The sequence below is a fragment of the Mesoplodon bidens genome, assembly GCF_964165515.1.
Source record: "Mesoplodon bidens genome assembly, chromosome: 2".
Classification (NCBI taxonomy): Eukaryota; Metazoa; Chordata; class Mammalia; order Artiodactyla; family Ziphiidae; genus Mesoplodon; species Mesoplodon bidens.
Window position 1 is genome coordinate 186,879,653 of NC_138177.1, and position 13,628 is coordinate 186,893,280.

The 13,628-nt window shown below is 62.2% G+C and overlaps 1 protein-coding gene across 2 annotated transcripts in view; it reads left to right on the forward strand.

Moving 5' to 3' along the window:
- Positions 1 to 12,412, forward strand: part of LOC308612166 (uncharacterized protein C1orf159 homolog) — a 29,200-nt gene extending 16,788 nt beyond the window's left edge. The window contains exons 2-11 of one of the 2 annotated variants that reach the window (XM_081224501.1): positions 2,480 to 2,518; positions 2,605 to 2,693; positions 4,217 to 4,292; positions 7,111 to 7,590; positions 9,225 to 9,359; positions 9,937 to 9,962; positions 10,083 to 10,113; positions 10,479 to 10,635; positions 11,216 to 11,298; positions 11,438 to 12,412. In XM_081224501.1, coding sequence (XP_081080627.1) covers positions 2,622 to 2,693; positions 4,217 to 4,292; positions 7,111 to 7,590; positions 9,225 to 9,359; positions 9,937 to 9,962; positions 10,083 to 10,113; positions 10,479 to 10,635; positions 11,216 to 11,298; positions 11,438 to 11,778 — 1,401 coding nt within the window. In that variant the 5' untranslated portion in view covers positions 2,480 to 2,518; positions 2,605 to 2,621 and the 3' untranslated portion in view covers positions 11,779 to 12,412. The remainder of the gene's footprint in view (positions 1 to 2,479; positions 2,519 to 2,604; positions 2,694 to 4,216; positions 4,293 to 7,110; positions 7,591 to 9,224; positions 9,360 to 9,936; positions 9,963 to 10,082; positions 10,114 to 10,478; positions 10,636 to 11,215; positions 11,299 to 11,437) is intronic. The other variant, XM_081224502.1, reaches the window with a different exon arrangement.
- The last annotated feature ends 1,216 nt before the right edge of the window (positions 12,413 to 13,628 follow it).

Sequence of the window (13,628 nt, forward strand, 5' to 3'; positions counted from 1 at the left end):
ACTTTCTGTAAATCTTCGGTAGTTGAGACTGTGTGGTACTGGTGACACACAGATGAATGGAACAGAATAGAAAGTCCAGAAGTAGACCCACACACAGACAATTGATTTTCAGCAAAGATGTCAAGATAATTTAATATGAAAAGGAAAGTCTTTTTAACACATGGTGCTACAACAACTGGATATACATAGGGAAGAAAAATGAACTTGATCTTTACTTCACACCATGACACAAAAGTAACTCAGAGAAAACACAGGAAATCCTTATGACCCTGAGGTCAAGGCAGAGATTTCTTAGGATGCAAAAAGCAAGAACCATAAAAGAAAAAAATGGATGCATTCGATTTTATCAAAATGAAAACATTTGTTCTTCTAAAGATACCCATTAGAAAATGAAAGACAAGTCACAAAATGGGAGAAAATATTTACAGTACATATATCTGACAAAATACATGAAGAGTTAGCACATAATAATAGACAGATGACCCAGCCGAACAACGTGGCCCAAAGATGTGAATAGACACATTATGAGAGATGTAAGATGTGTGAATGGCTGACAAGCAGGACAGAGGTGCTGACTATCGCTAGTTACCAGGGAAGCGCAGGTTGGAACAGCAGGAGAACCGCTGCCCGCCCACCGGTGCAAGGCCACTAGCTGGCAGGGCCAGAGCAGGTGAGCCGCCCAGGGCAGCTGGGACTGCACACAGAGCTGCTGCCCGAGAACAGCAGGGCAGCTTCCCAGAGAGCTCCCTTGACCTGGTGCTTCCAAGTATTTACCCAAGAGGAAGGAAAGCAAGCGACTGTGCAGGAACGGGCCCAAGAACATCCCCAGCAGCGTTAGCCACTAAAATGTGGAAACAGCCACTAAAATGTGGAAACAGCCACTAAAATGTGGAAACAGCCACATGGCCATCAGCAGGCAGTGGGCAAGGGAAGTGTCCTTGCAATGGATGCCACTCAGCCACGAGAGGGCAAAGTACGGAGGAATCTGAAGATCGCTGTGGCCATGCTAAAGGGCAGGAGCCCGACACAAGGTGCGTGGACAGTGTGGTCCGTTCTCCTGAAATTCCAGAAGACACAGTCCACGTGCAGCGGCCGGGCTTGGCCGGGCGGTGTGGACACTGTGCTCAGTCGTGTCCACTGACTAGCAGACAGAGGTGTCAACTGAGACCTGATTCCTGAATCAAAGGTGTCAATGCAGCTGTGACATGGCAACAGTAGTTGCCACCTGAGGGGATTTCACGTTCTAGAAAGGGGATGGTGCCGCAGGGAAGAGGAGGTGTTCTTTTTGTTTTTGGTTTTGGTTTTTTTTTTGCGGTACATGGGCCTCTCACTGCTGTGGCCTCTCCCGTTGCGGAGCACAGGCTCCGGATGCGCAGGCTCAGAGGCCATGGCTCACGGGCCCAGCCGCTCCGCGGCATGTGGGATCTTCCCGGCCCGGGGCACGAACCCATGTCCCCTGCATCGGCAGGCAGACTCTCAACCACTGCACCACCAAGGAAGCCCAAGAGCAGGTGTTTTTAATGGGGGGACTTGACGTGGGGTGGAGCGGGGCAGCGTCTGCTCCATCAGCCTGGACTGAAGGCAGCACAGAACGAATGGCAGGACAGACCCCAGCCCGGGACCCCCAGGCCCTGGGCCAGTGGCCGGAGGGGCTTCTCGTCCCCCAGCCCCAAGTGCGCCCTCTCTGGAACCTGAACCAGTCCCCCTCACGTGCAGCTCCACCCTGCAGCTGTTTTTGTTAAGAAAAAAGTCTTTTTAGAGGTGACTTTTATGTGTTTGGCACAGATTATAATTGTGGTTCCCACCTTTCAGAATAAAAACCCGACTAACGATTACTTCCGGGGTTGTGCAGGCTGGTGTGTTTCCCCGGTTACGTTAGAAGTGTGGCACCGTGAGCACTGAATCACGTGGGCTGGCACGTTTCATGTGCTTTTAGTGTCAGGAAGTTTACTTGCAGTCTGTGGTGGTATTTTGTCTGTTTGCTCGCTGGATCCATCACCCTGCCAGAAGCACCTGTACCCAGTACTGCCTGTGTCATGGCTTTTATTGCCCCAGCTGGATGTTTTTCACACACCCTTCCACGATGACAACAGGGCAAATGGCACAAAACTGTAAGACCGAGGGCCTCTGGCCAGCCTGGCCGCCCCAGAGGCACCCTTGCCATTCCGTCTCTGGGTGAAAATACTGGAAATCGAATTTGGGTCTTATGAGGACAGGATGAGATGGCGGGTGGGAGGGCTGTCCGAGCTCGGGGGCAGGACTGGCTCACCCAGACCCCCTCTGCTCAGTCCTTCTTCCCGGAAGCAGCAGCGAACGGTGGGAAACTGGTGGAGGAGGGAGTGAGTCCGTCGGATCCTGGTCCGGGTGGGCTGAGCCGTGGGGGTTCCTGATGAAAAGTCCAGTTGGACCCCGAGCCCCAGGCGTGGTTTGGCTGTGCTTGACCAGCAGCACGGCCTCACCTGTCCACCTCGATTTGCAGGCCCCGGACCGAGGGTCTGCCGGGCTCCAGGAGGGCCAGGTAAGCATCCTACGCCCTGGCCCCCGCCCGGTGCCCTGCCCTGCCAGGCGTCGCCTGTGGCCACACAGCACCCCTCTCTCTCGCAGACCCTGAGCTCCGGGACATGGCGCTCCAGCGCGCCGTCCTCCTGGCCAGCCTCCTGGTGGAAGTTGCCAGTAGATCCTCAGGAAGTGCGGTGAGCACCCGTCACATGGCTCGTGGGCTCTTCACCCAGGGGCTCGCCCTTCCACCTTTAGGTGCCACCCTTGTCCCGGCCCCCGAGATGCTGGCTGTGCCCACTGCCAGGGTCAGAGGAGCCTGTGCCTCTGGGCGGGCAGCAGACGCACAGCCCCGCCCCGGCACCCGCTCCACTCTGCCTGCTAGAACCTCCTTTCCCTCTGCCCAACTAGACCTCTTTCTGGAGCTGAAATAGGGTCTCCACAGAGCTGCCCCCACTGGCACTGGCCACAGCTAGTGGGGCGGACAGAGACGCCCACTTCAGGCTCAGACTCGGCCAGGTCATGGCTCTCCCAAGCCGGTGACACAGGTGTGCCAGGCTGTGGTTTCTGGAGGTGCCCGGCCATGTCTGCACACACGCAGCTGCTTGTCCTCCAGGATGGTGAGCCTTCCAGCCACTCTGCCCCTGCTGGGTTGGGTGGGACAGGACGGCCAGGCATCCCTCTCGGGCTTGGCCTCGGCCCCCTGGAGTCCAGGACGCGCCCACCATTCCTCCCCTGAGGTGCCCCTTGCAAATCACGGTGTGCCAGTCTTGGGAAACCAGCTCGGCTGGTATGAGCACACGGAGCGGAGCTGCCCGGACGCCCCCCGAGGCCCCTGCCGCCACCCAGTCTGTGAGTGCAGTGCCCGCAGCGCCCACTCCTGCGCGTGGGCCTGGGCTTCCCTTTGTGGGGGCCGAGCTGGACCCCCGATGGAGGTGCCTGTAGACTTGCAGAAGCATCACAGACGCGTCCAGGAACGTGGGCTGTTCGCTCGGGCGCGCGGGCAGACACCCTGTGAGGGCCGCACAGGCCTCTCACTAGGGAGGCCAAGGGGGCCTGGATTCATCTTCCTGTTTCACCACTGCCCAGAAACACATGTGCTTCCTTTCTTAGCAGCTTCATCATTTGATTTTCAAAGCCACCAGCTGCAAGTGGCGACTAATATAAATATAACTCCACGGTTGAAATGCCTGCCCTGTGCCCACCTGTGGCCCGCAAGGCAAGAGGTGGCGGCTCTTCCCATGACCCAGGAGACCCTCGTGAGAAAAGAAAGGGCTGCAGGGAGGCCCCAAGGGGAGGGTGGGTGGGCAGTGGAGGAGAGGACCACCCCCTGCCCACCAGGCTGCTCCAGCCCACCCCCAGCTGAATCTCTGGGTGGGCCCCGAGGGATCCCCTGAGGGATTCCTGCCTTTGGGAGTCCAGGTGCCACGGAATGTGCCCTGGCAGGTCCCAGCCCAACCCTTCGGTTGTTGGTTCAGTCACCAAACGCTCGCTGGACACCAAGTACTGTCCCAGGGAGCGTCCGTGCGGTGTGGCCGTGCGTCCTCACCTTGCTCTGGGTCAGCGAGGCACAAGTCACCGGACGCTGACTACAAGAGGCCAGAGCCCCAGGTGTTGGGGTGAGCTTGCTGGGAGCCCCTCTGCGGATACCGCCCTGGGCCTGGCCCGCACAAGCTGCCCGGCCGCAGGGTCTGGAAACTCACCACTATCTCCCCTCTAGGGCCAGCAGCCCAAGTGTTGTGTGGACGTGGTGGACACCAACGCCACCTGCCCAGGCACTAGCCTGTGCGGCCCAGGTGAGCTTTGGCATAAGCCAGCTTAGATGGCCTCGGGAAGGAGGGGCCAGAGGTGTGGGCAGAGGCAGCAAGGCTGATGGGGCCTCGTCCTGGGAGGTGGGGGCAGGACCCCAGGAGGACACGGTGGCTCCAGGCCTGCGGGGTGGGGGCAGGTAGGACTGCCTGTTCCCTCGCAGGGAGCTTCAGCTGGCCTGAGATAAGCTGACGTAAGACAGGAGCAGCAAAGTACAGAAACGTGTACAAGTTTTACGGGACACGAGAGGAAGTGGAGTCCCAAGTAAGTGGCAGAATCTCGGCGCTTACACATCAGGTTGAACAGGGAGGCGATTGTGGGCAAGTGGCTGAAACACTGGGGCGGCTGAGGAGGACGGGGGTGACTGTAACACGGTCGCCCGACTCCCGTCTCCTCCTGGCTGGGGGCGGGGGCAGCTCCCATATGGGGTTCGTCCCCTCCCCACTGGAAACTTTACCTTCAGAAAGTTTCACGTATTAAAAGCCAAGTTGGTGGGGCCTCCCTGGTGGCGCAGTGGTTGAGAGTCCGCCTGCCGATGCAGGGGATACGGGTTCGTGCCCCGGTCTGGGAGGATCCCATATGCCACGGAGCGGCTGGGCCCGTGAGCCATGGCCGCTGGGCCTGCGCATCCGGAGCCTGTGCTCCGCAACGGGAGAGGCCACAACAGTGAGAGGCCCGCATACCGCAAAAGAAAAAAAAAAAAAAAAAAAAAGCCAAGTTGGTAGCCGTGGAGAGATTTGGGTTAGAAGTTGTGGGATAGGAGGTCGGCAAAGGGGAGAGGAAACAGATGGAACAAGCAGAAAAGAACCAGATAAGCACCAGCTCCCGTGTCTCACTGACCCTCAGTCCTGGGACAGGCCGTCCCATCAGACTCGGTTCAGGAGGAGGATTGTGGGTGGGCCCCCACCCGTGAGGCCTCTGTGTGTGGGCAGTAGGTGGGGAGGGGGCAGCGTGGAGACCCTCGACGCAGCCCTGGTCTCTCAGGAACTTTCCCCGTGGCCCGCCATTGCCGCAACCTGTCAAGGTGACTGCCCGAAGTTCACATAAGTTTGCAGGGCTTTGGGAAACAGCAGTTTTGGTCCTTGTGATTCCAAGTCAGAAGGTGGGGAGAGAAGCGGAAACGATAGTATGGAGAGTCAGAGCCAGACAGTGAGGGAGACTGGGAGATTTCAGCACCCGGTCCAGTTTACAGGTGGCTGGGCCTCAAGGCCCAGATGAGCAGGACTGGAATCTGCTCCAACAGGCAGATCATAGTTTCCTACTGAAAGGTCACTTCTCTCTGCAGCCATCCCCCTTTCTACCAAAGAGAATCACAGTGACACTAATTGTCTTAAAAATAAGCCTGGCCTCACTAAACTTGGCCTGATTGTTTAAGGAAATTTAGCCACAACAGCGACTGACCACATAGGCCCTTTTTAAGTCTGCTTTGCTGGCCTTTTCACAGGGCCTCTTGAGTCCAGGAAGCCAAGCCAAGGACTCAGCACCAGACTTTGCCTGCAGTACCTATAGGTTTGGGTGAATTCCCCTCTTCTTGAGGTCCCCACATCCTGAGGTTCCTGGCCCTGCCAGGCGCTGACCTTCCTTACTCACTGGGCAAGGCAGGGAACCCAGTGAGCCAGGCCCTGGGCTGTTTTTCACGGGGCTTTAAGGCTCAGCAAAGTCACCCTTCGCTCCTTAGATCTGGTTACTGGTCCTGCCCGCAGCTGTGCTTTGTCTCTGCACACACAGCGCAGGGCCTGCTTGTGGCCGGCAGCCCTGGCAGCTTCACCAGGGAGCCCAGGTACCCTGGGGCTGGCGGAGGGAGCTCTCGGGAGAATCGTTGCCTTGGCGACAGGTCTGTACCCAGGACCCCGTGCTCCTAGGCCTCCTCGAGCAGCCCCCCAGAGGTCAGCCCCTCCCAAGAAATGCCGAGTGAAGGGAAGGAGCGCAACTACCTCGGAAGAGAAGCCCTGTTCTCACGAGAGACGAAGGCCTGTTCCTGACACTTGTACGATTCCACGTTGGGTCTGGCGTGGCCTCCTGGCACGGCGCTCAGCCCGTCCGCCCCCATCACTCTTCAGACCCTGCCATCTGCTTGGCGTCACAGCAGGAAGGCCTTCCTCGGAGGGGACCCGTTGGTGTGTAGACTGCGTGCTGGTCAAGTCTGTGCTGGCCTCCAGCACCTGCAACCAGTATTTCTCCAGTACGTTCTCTCAGCCCGTGCTACGTGCCGGGGTGTTGAGAAGGAATAAAGGCGTAAGACACAATTTCTGCCCTTAAAGGGCGCAGTTGGCAAGGTGGACTGTCTGCAGACCGCTGGCTGGCAAGAGCTGGACCACTCCCAGCTCCAGGGCGGGCCGCAGGCTGTGGGGAGGCCGCTGGCCGCGGTGCTGGTCAGGGCAGGAATGCGGTTCGAATGTGCTTGGGCCGCCGGCGGGCAGCAGCGCACTGGCGCAGACGGACCTTGTCCCTCGTGGCGGCCGAGGGGAGTGCGCTGCAGCTCCTGGTGGACGTGGGAGGTGGGGCTCGCCTCTGGTCCCCTCAGCGTGTATACTCGGCACCTGTCGATTTCGGGTCCCCATCCGGGCCTCTGCAACCCTTTCCGAGACATCTGGCAAGGGGCCGGTGGGAATCCCTGTGCGAGAGAGGGCTGGCTGCGGTTCCCGCGGAGGCGGTTCTTGTTCTGAAATCCATCCAAGCTTCCAGAGTGGGTAAACTAGCGTCCTGGAATAAATGTGGTTTTACAGACTCAAAGCATAGCGCTCCCCGAAGGCAGCCGGCTGGCGTGGCCTTGCTTTGAGCTGAGCCTCCTGTCTCCCGGCACAGGCTGCTACGGGCACTGGGCCGAGGACGGGACCGTCAGCTGCGTCCGCTGCAGGAACGGAACTCACAACAGCTCCGAGTGCAGAGGCTGTATGTCCCCCCGCCCCTCCCCCTGCCTGCTTCTCACCAAGAGTCCACACCTCCTCCAAGTTCTGGAGGAAAGGGTGGGAGTTCTCGTCGTTATCCCCACACCTGGGCCACTGTCCCTCGGTGGACACCTCCCGGGAGCCCTCTCCCCGAGTCCTCTTGCCCCCAGGACAGCTGTGGGTTGGGGGCTGCCCTGCCCCCACGGCCACCTCCCTGTCTCATTTCCGGCACACTTGGGCTGCACCTCTGGCTCCCCAGGGGGCCTCCGCGGGGCCCCTGTGCCTGGTCCAGGACCTCACGTGGGTCTGGGCGGCCTGTGGAGCCGCCGCACTGACTGCTCTGCTGCCCGCAGTCGCTGCCCGGGGCGCGCAGGGATGCCCGGGCGGCCGAGCTTCGGTAAGTCTCTCGGCTCACCGGACCAGTCCTGGGGGGACACGGGGGCACCATCAGAGCCATTCCCAGCGCAGACCCAATCACCAGTGCTGGCCATGGCAGGGCCACGTCCACAGTCAAGGGCAGGCTCCACCCCAGCCAAGAGCTCTGTACCGGGACCCAGCCCTGGTCACGGAGCAGGACCCCGGACGGTATGGAAGCTCGGCCGGCTTTGAAGTCAGGGTCTGGGCTTGATTTAAAAGGGTGGGTGCTGGGCTTCCCTGGTGGCACAGTGGTTGAGAGTCCACCTGCCGATGCAGGGGACACGGGTTCATGCCCCGGTCCGGGAAGATCCCACATGCTGCGGAGCGGCTGGGCCTGTGAGCCACGGCCGCTGAGCCTGCGCGTCCGGAGCATGTGCTCCGCAGCGGGAGAGGCCACGACAGTGAGAGGCCCGCGCACGGCAAAAAATAAATAAATAAATAAATTAATTAATTAATTAAAAGGGTGGATGCGGCTGGGGTCGCTTGGTGTGGACCCCCACGTGCCTCTGAACGGGCTGCACGTCTTAACCCTTTGCCTGGCTCAGAGGCCCCCCAGCCCCTTGGTCCCTGGGAGCTCAGGATGTGCAGTTCTCCAAGGTGGGAGGGCATCTGAGGTCCCCTTGCACCGTTCCCGGTGGCTCTTCTAGGACATAGGTCTTGGAGGGGACTGTAGACGCTTCAGGCAGGCAGACGTGCCCTCCACACCACCTGGTCCTCAGGTGCAGACACGGGAGACGCCCTGGTACCCCGCCTGTTCCTGCTGCGAGGCGTCCTGTCGTACCTGAGATGCTGGCCGAGCCACAGGGAGTGGCCAGGCTGCGGGGGTGTGGTGCCCAGGCCACCAGTGACCACTGCAGTCACGGCGCGGGACCTGCCCCAGGGTGTAGCCACCTCTTCTGAGGTGACTGGGTTGCGATGGGGGTCATGACCCCCCAGACCCCGGTCCTTCAGTAGAGGACACGTTAGGCCTTCCCTGTGAGTCTCAGGACTGGAAGCAAGTGGCCTTGTGCTGGCGTGGGCCGACCAGCAGTGTTTGGGGCAGGGTGGGCCCAGACAGCCCCAGCTTCTTGTGATGTGGGCCTGGGCCTTGCAGCAGAGGGTGGCAGATGAGGCCCCTGCAGTCCAGTGTTGAGCCCGCTTCCAGTTGGCAAGTTTGGGGCAGTGTAGCTGGAACCTGTCCCTCCTGAGGCTCTAGCGTGGCCGGCCTTGTGCCTGTGTGTCAGGGTCAGAAAGGCGCTTCCCACGGTCACCTAAACGCAGAGCCTCCAGCTTGGCATCCACCCGCCGGCCCGCCTGAACCTGTGGAGGTGAAGACGGCGGGCATCTTGGTGCTGGGAGGGCCACCCCGGGTGACAGCTGACCAGCTCCAGAGAGGCGAGGTGGGGTGTATCTGCGCGCCAGGGCCGTGGGGGCCCCAGAGTCTGCACTGAGTGTCAAGGGAGGAGACGGGGGGCTCGGGGGCCAGGATCACTGAACGTCTTGACAGCCCACGCCCCTGGGAACCTGAGGCCTGGGCAGTTTGAGTGCAGGGGGGACCCACACCCCTGTGTGTAAACCCCTTGGCCCACGCGGGAGCCCAGGTGTGCACCCCGGCAGCCCTCACCTTGCTTGCAGGGGGCCCCCAGGTGGCAGCCTCCCTCTTCCTGGGGACGTTTCTCATCAGCTCGGGCCTCATCCTCTCCGTGGCCGCATTCTTCTACCTCAAGCGTGCCAGTAAGCTGCCTGATGTCTTCTATGGAAGAAACAAAGGTACCCCTCCTGCCGGGGTGTGCCCGGGGGCACGGAGCGGGGCTGGGGCCGAGATGCACGTGTCGGTGCGAGGCCGCATCTGCGGCACCCTGGAGGGGACTGGGTTGTCATGTGGCTCTCGGGCCTGAGGATAAGAGGGGCGGTCACGTCCTGGGAGTGCTCTGGGTGGATGTCGTGGGGTCTCAGTGTGGAGGGTGATGGGGGCAGACACTCTGCAGGCCGGCTTGTCTGCTGGGGGTGGGGGCGGCTGGCCCCAGAGCGCTGGCGGGACCACCAGCGTGTGGTGGGAGATGGGGCCGGGCAGGCTGAGGGCACCGCTGGGCACAGGAGTGAGGGACTGGAGTGAGCCTGGAGCCGGGGACCCTCTGCAGGCTTGTGGAGCCCCCAGGCTGATGGACCCCCACCTCAGGCCTGTGGACCCCTGCCCAAGCTGAGGGCCCAGCAGCAGAGGCTGAGGGTCCCTCCCAGACTGAGAGACCCCTGCCCCAAGGCTGAGGGACCCCCCCCAAGGCTGAGGGCCCCCCCAGGCTGAGGCAGCTGGGTGGCCTCCAGGTGACACCTGTGCTCTCCCTTACAGCCCCCGGCCTGCAGCCTGGCGAAGCTGTAAGTACCTGATGGGTGGGCTGAGGCCCCGTGTGTGTGTGTGTGCGTCTGGGTGTCTTTGTGTCTGGGCTGGGGGCCATCCCGTCTGCAGTTCTCACTGTGCCTTTTCCCCTTTTCAAGGCCGCGATGATTCCCCCACCTCCATCCTCAGGTGCGTCAGTGCTTCCTGTCCCTCGCCCTGTCGGGATGCCTCGTCTCTGGTGGGAATTTCAAAACGCCAGGCCCGTGGCCGCTGCAGGGGTGCCGGCCAAGCCCCCCTTCATCAACCACAGCTTTCGTGCCTTTTCCCTTTTATTCCTGAGATGCTGTGTCTGTCGAGGGGGCGGGGTGTTCCCAACACAGGTCAGGGGTCACCCCTGCCGCCCTCAGCCCTCCACCAGGTCCCAGCTCTGCCTGAGCAGGGAGCCAGTGGCCAGCACGGGGCCCTCCTGTGGTCCCTCCTGAGCAGTAGCTGTGTCACAGGTGACCCTGTGAGCACAGAGGTCACATCACACAGGCCACCTGCCTCTTCCCCAGACCGTGTTCCTGCCACCGTGTGGAGGTCTGGAGTGGGGGCAGGTGAGGACATCCTTCTCCTTGGGGACAGAGAAGTCCCTCGGTCAAGGCGAGATCTGCCCTGTCCAGTGAGACACTTGTCTGATCTCTCCAAAGTGGCGCCATGTCCAAGCACAAGGTGCCTGCGTCAGTCTCCTGGGGCGGCCATAACAAAGTATGCAACCAGGGGGCTCGGGAGAACAGAAGTGTCTTCTCTCACGGTTCTGGAGGCCACCTGCTCCCTCCGGAAGCTCTGGGGCGGGTCCTTCCTGCCTCTCCCGGCCTCTGGGGCTCCAGGCGTCCCTGGGCTTGGGGCCGCATCTTCAGCTGGCTTCTCCCCTCTGTGTCTCCCTCCCTCTCCCGAGGCCACTGGTCGCTGGATTTAGGGCCCATCACATAATCACATCTGCAGAGACCATTTTTCCAAGTAAGGTTGCACCCGCAGGTTCTGGGCCTTAGGACATGGACACGCGTTTGTAGTAGGGGGGATACCATCCACCCTACAGCGCATCACATGACCTGTGCCTTTGTGTTTGGGAGAGCCGGGCCCTCTCCCGGGACGAGGGGCGCCAGGTGTCCGGGAGCTGGAGCCGGCGGGCTTCCTCCCTGGTGGCTGCTCCAGCCCCACTCCCGGGAGCCCCAGGGAGGCCCGCGGCCTCAGGCCCTCTCTGCCGCCCCAGGCCCCACTCTGATCCCGCCTGTCTCTGACCCCGTTTCAGTGCGGAAGCCGCGCTACGTCCGGCGCGAGCGGCCCTCGGACAGGGATGTGGGCCCCACTGCCGTCTCCTCCGTGGAGGCCCGGGTGAGCAACGTCTGATCCCGTGGCCCAGCCACAGCCCCGCGTGCTGCTGAGGGGGTGCCCACACGAAGGCTGGGCGCTGCCCAGCGAGGCCTCAGGACAGGCCTGCACGTGGCCCTGGCTCGTCCCTCTCCGGCCACAGATGTGGAGTGCGAGCCGCCTGCCCGCGGGCCTTGCTCACCGCGCACAGCTGCTCAGCGTGACGGACCCGGGGCATCACTCCAGCCTCCGTCCCTGAGCCGCGTGGGGTCCAGGCTCCTTGGAGAGACAACCTGCAGGACCCGGGCGCTCCTCCGCCTTGGAGCCCGTGGTGGGCAGACCCCCTGCACCCGCTCTGGGAGCAGTGAGGCCGAGGCCTTCGGGGGGTCCGGCCGCATCCACACACAGGCAGTTTGGGGCCTGCAAACCGGCCCCTGGGCTCAGGCGCCCGCAGGGCTGTCCTGCACGGCCATAGCTGCCCGTTTCCATGCACTGCAGGAGTGATTCGTCTGGTCTCCTGCTGACTCTTTTCTGTGTTTAAGCAGAAAGCATTTTGTATAGAAGTCCAAGAGGCACGCTGCCCTCATCTGCACCCCGCCTGGGCCCCAGGCACTGCAGGTCCTCATCCACCTTGCGACTGACACTGGCCTGAAGCTGCTGGAGGTCAAGGCCCCCCAGGGACGTGTCAACCCGGGGCCACGTTGACCTGTGACTGCCGCCTGGACTGGCTGTCTCGCTGGACCTGCTGGGGGCCGCCCTGGCCGGCAGTCCCGTCCCGCCGCCCCCGCCCCAAGGCAGCAGCCCGTGTTCCCTGCCTCGGCCCTATGCGGAGGGACGGCTCTGGGTTCCTGTGGAAATGGGGGAGCGTCGGGGTGCCCACTGAGCATGGGCAGGGTGCTGCCTGACCTCCCCAGAGCCTCCACGGGGACTGACGTTTTCTCCTCCGGTGTCTGGTCCACGTCCGCGGGGCCCACGGCAGGGCCTGTGTGGCCAGCCTCCTGCTTTCTGCATTGGGGTTCCCACTGGGGTGTTTGTGGTTTATGGACACGAGCTCGGTCGCCAGGACGTGAACGATGACTGACCGGCAGCCGAGAGGGGCGGCCGCTGAGATCAGCGTCAATAAACCACTCAGGCCCTTCTCGCTGGCCCGAGGTTCACCTGCTCCTCAGCGCGGGGGGAGCCTTGCTGCCGAGCCCTGCCTTGCACTGGGGAGGGCGGAGAGCCCTCAGCCCTCAGGACCTTAGCCTTGGGAGAACGGGGCTTGTCCCAAGATGCCTCATGAGAGCAGGACTCCCTGGTGGCCCCCAGCCGTCAGGACTGAGATGGGAAAGAGTGTGGGTGCCCCCTAGGGGGGCTTTTCTGTAAAGTGACTGGGCCCATGGGGGATGTGAAGTCACGAGTGACTGCAGGCCCCCGTGCAGCCAGGGCACCCATGGGGCCTCTCGGGGAGGTCACCGTGGTGCCCGGCTCACAGCCCCCAGGAGGAAGCTACACGTGGGTACAGAGTGCAGGCTGGCGGCACCTTGGGGAGGTGGGGTCCCGTGGGTGGGTGGCCCTTGGAGGGACCTTTGCCGACTGGCAGCAGGCTTCATCCCGGGCGTCCCAGCCAGAGCCGGGGCAGGGCAGAGAGCCTGGCCCGCCCCGTCTGAGGCTTGCAGCCATCGGGGCACCCGGGGGGCGTCTGCTTGGCCCTGGGTGCTGCATCAGCACAGTCAGGGCTGCGGGGAGGCTCTGCCCTCTGTTCTGGGGGGCGGCTGCCCGAGAACCTCCTGCCTCCAGGCTGACAGCTTTAAGGGGCCGTGGGTCGCCCACGGGGTCCCTGTGGGCACAAGATGACCCTCGGCTTCCCCAGGGCCCCCCAGAGCCCCTCTTCTCGAATGTCCTGTCCCCGGCCCTGCCTGCAGCCCCCAGCCTCAGCTGTGCCCCATCCCCGGCGGCAAAACTCAACTCTGAATTTGAACCTGCAGCCCTCTGGTCCCCACACTTGAGATGCTTCTCCTGACTTCCCAGGCCTGTGTGGCCTGGCCCCTTGGGCTCTCAGCTGCCAGAGACCCCTGGGCCTGGGTGCGGCTGTCTCAGGCCCCCAAATAGTTGGGGGGGGGCATCACTGGACTCGTGAACCCATGACCCTGATGGGCATCCTGGCCAGAAAGCAGTGGGCAGGGTTGGGGGGCACCCGAGATGGGGGTGGGGCAGCCGGCAGGGGCAGGGCGTCTGGGCCGGGCACCATGCACAGCCGCCTCCCCAGTTTCTCTCCGTCACCCGTTCCTCACTCGGACTCCAGGCCCTCACGTAAGAAGCCAAGATAAGGCCAATGTGTGGGGTAATCAGTTCAGGCCAAAGCAGGCAGGTGG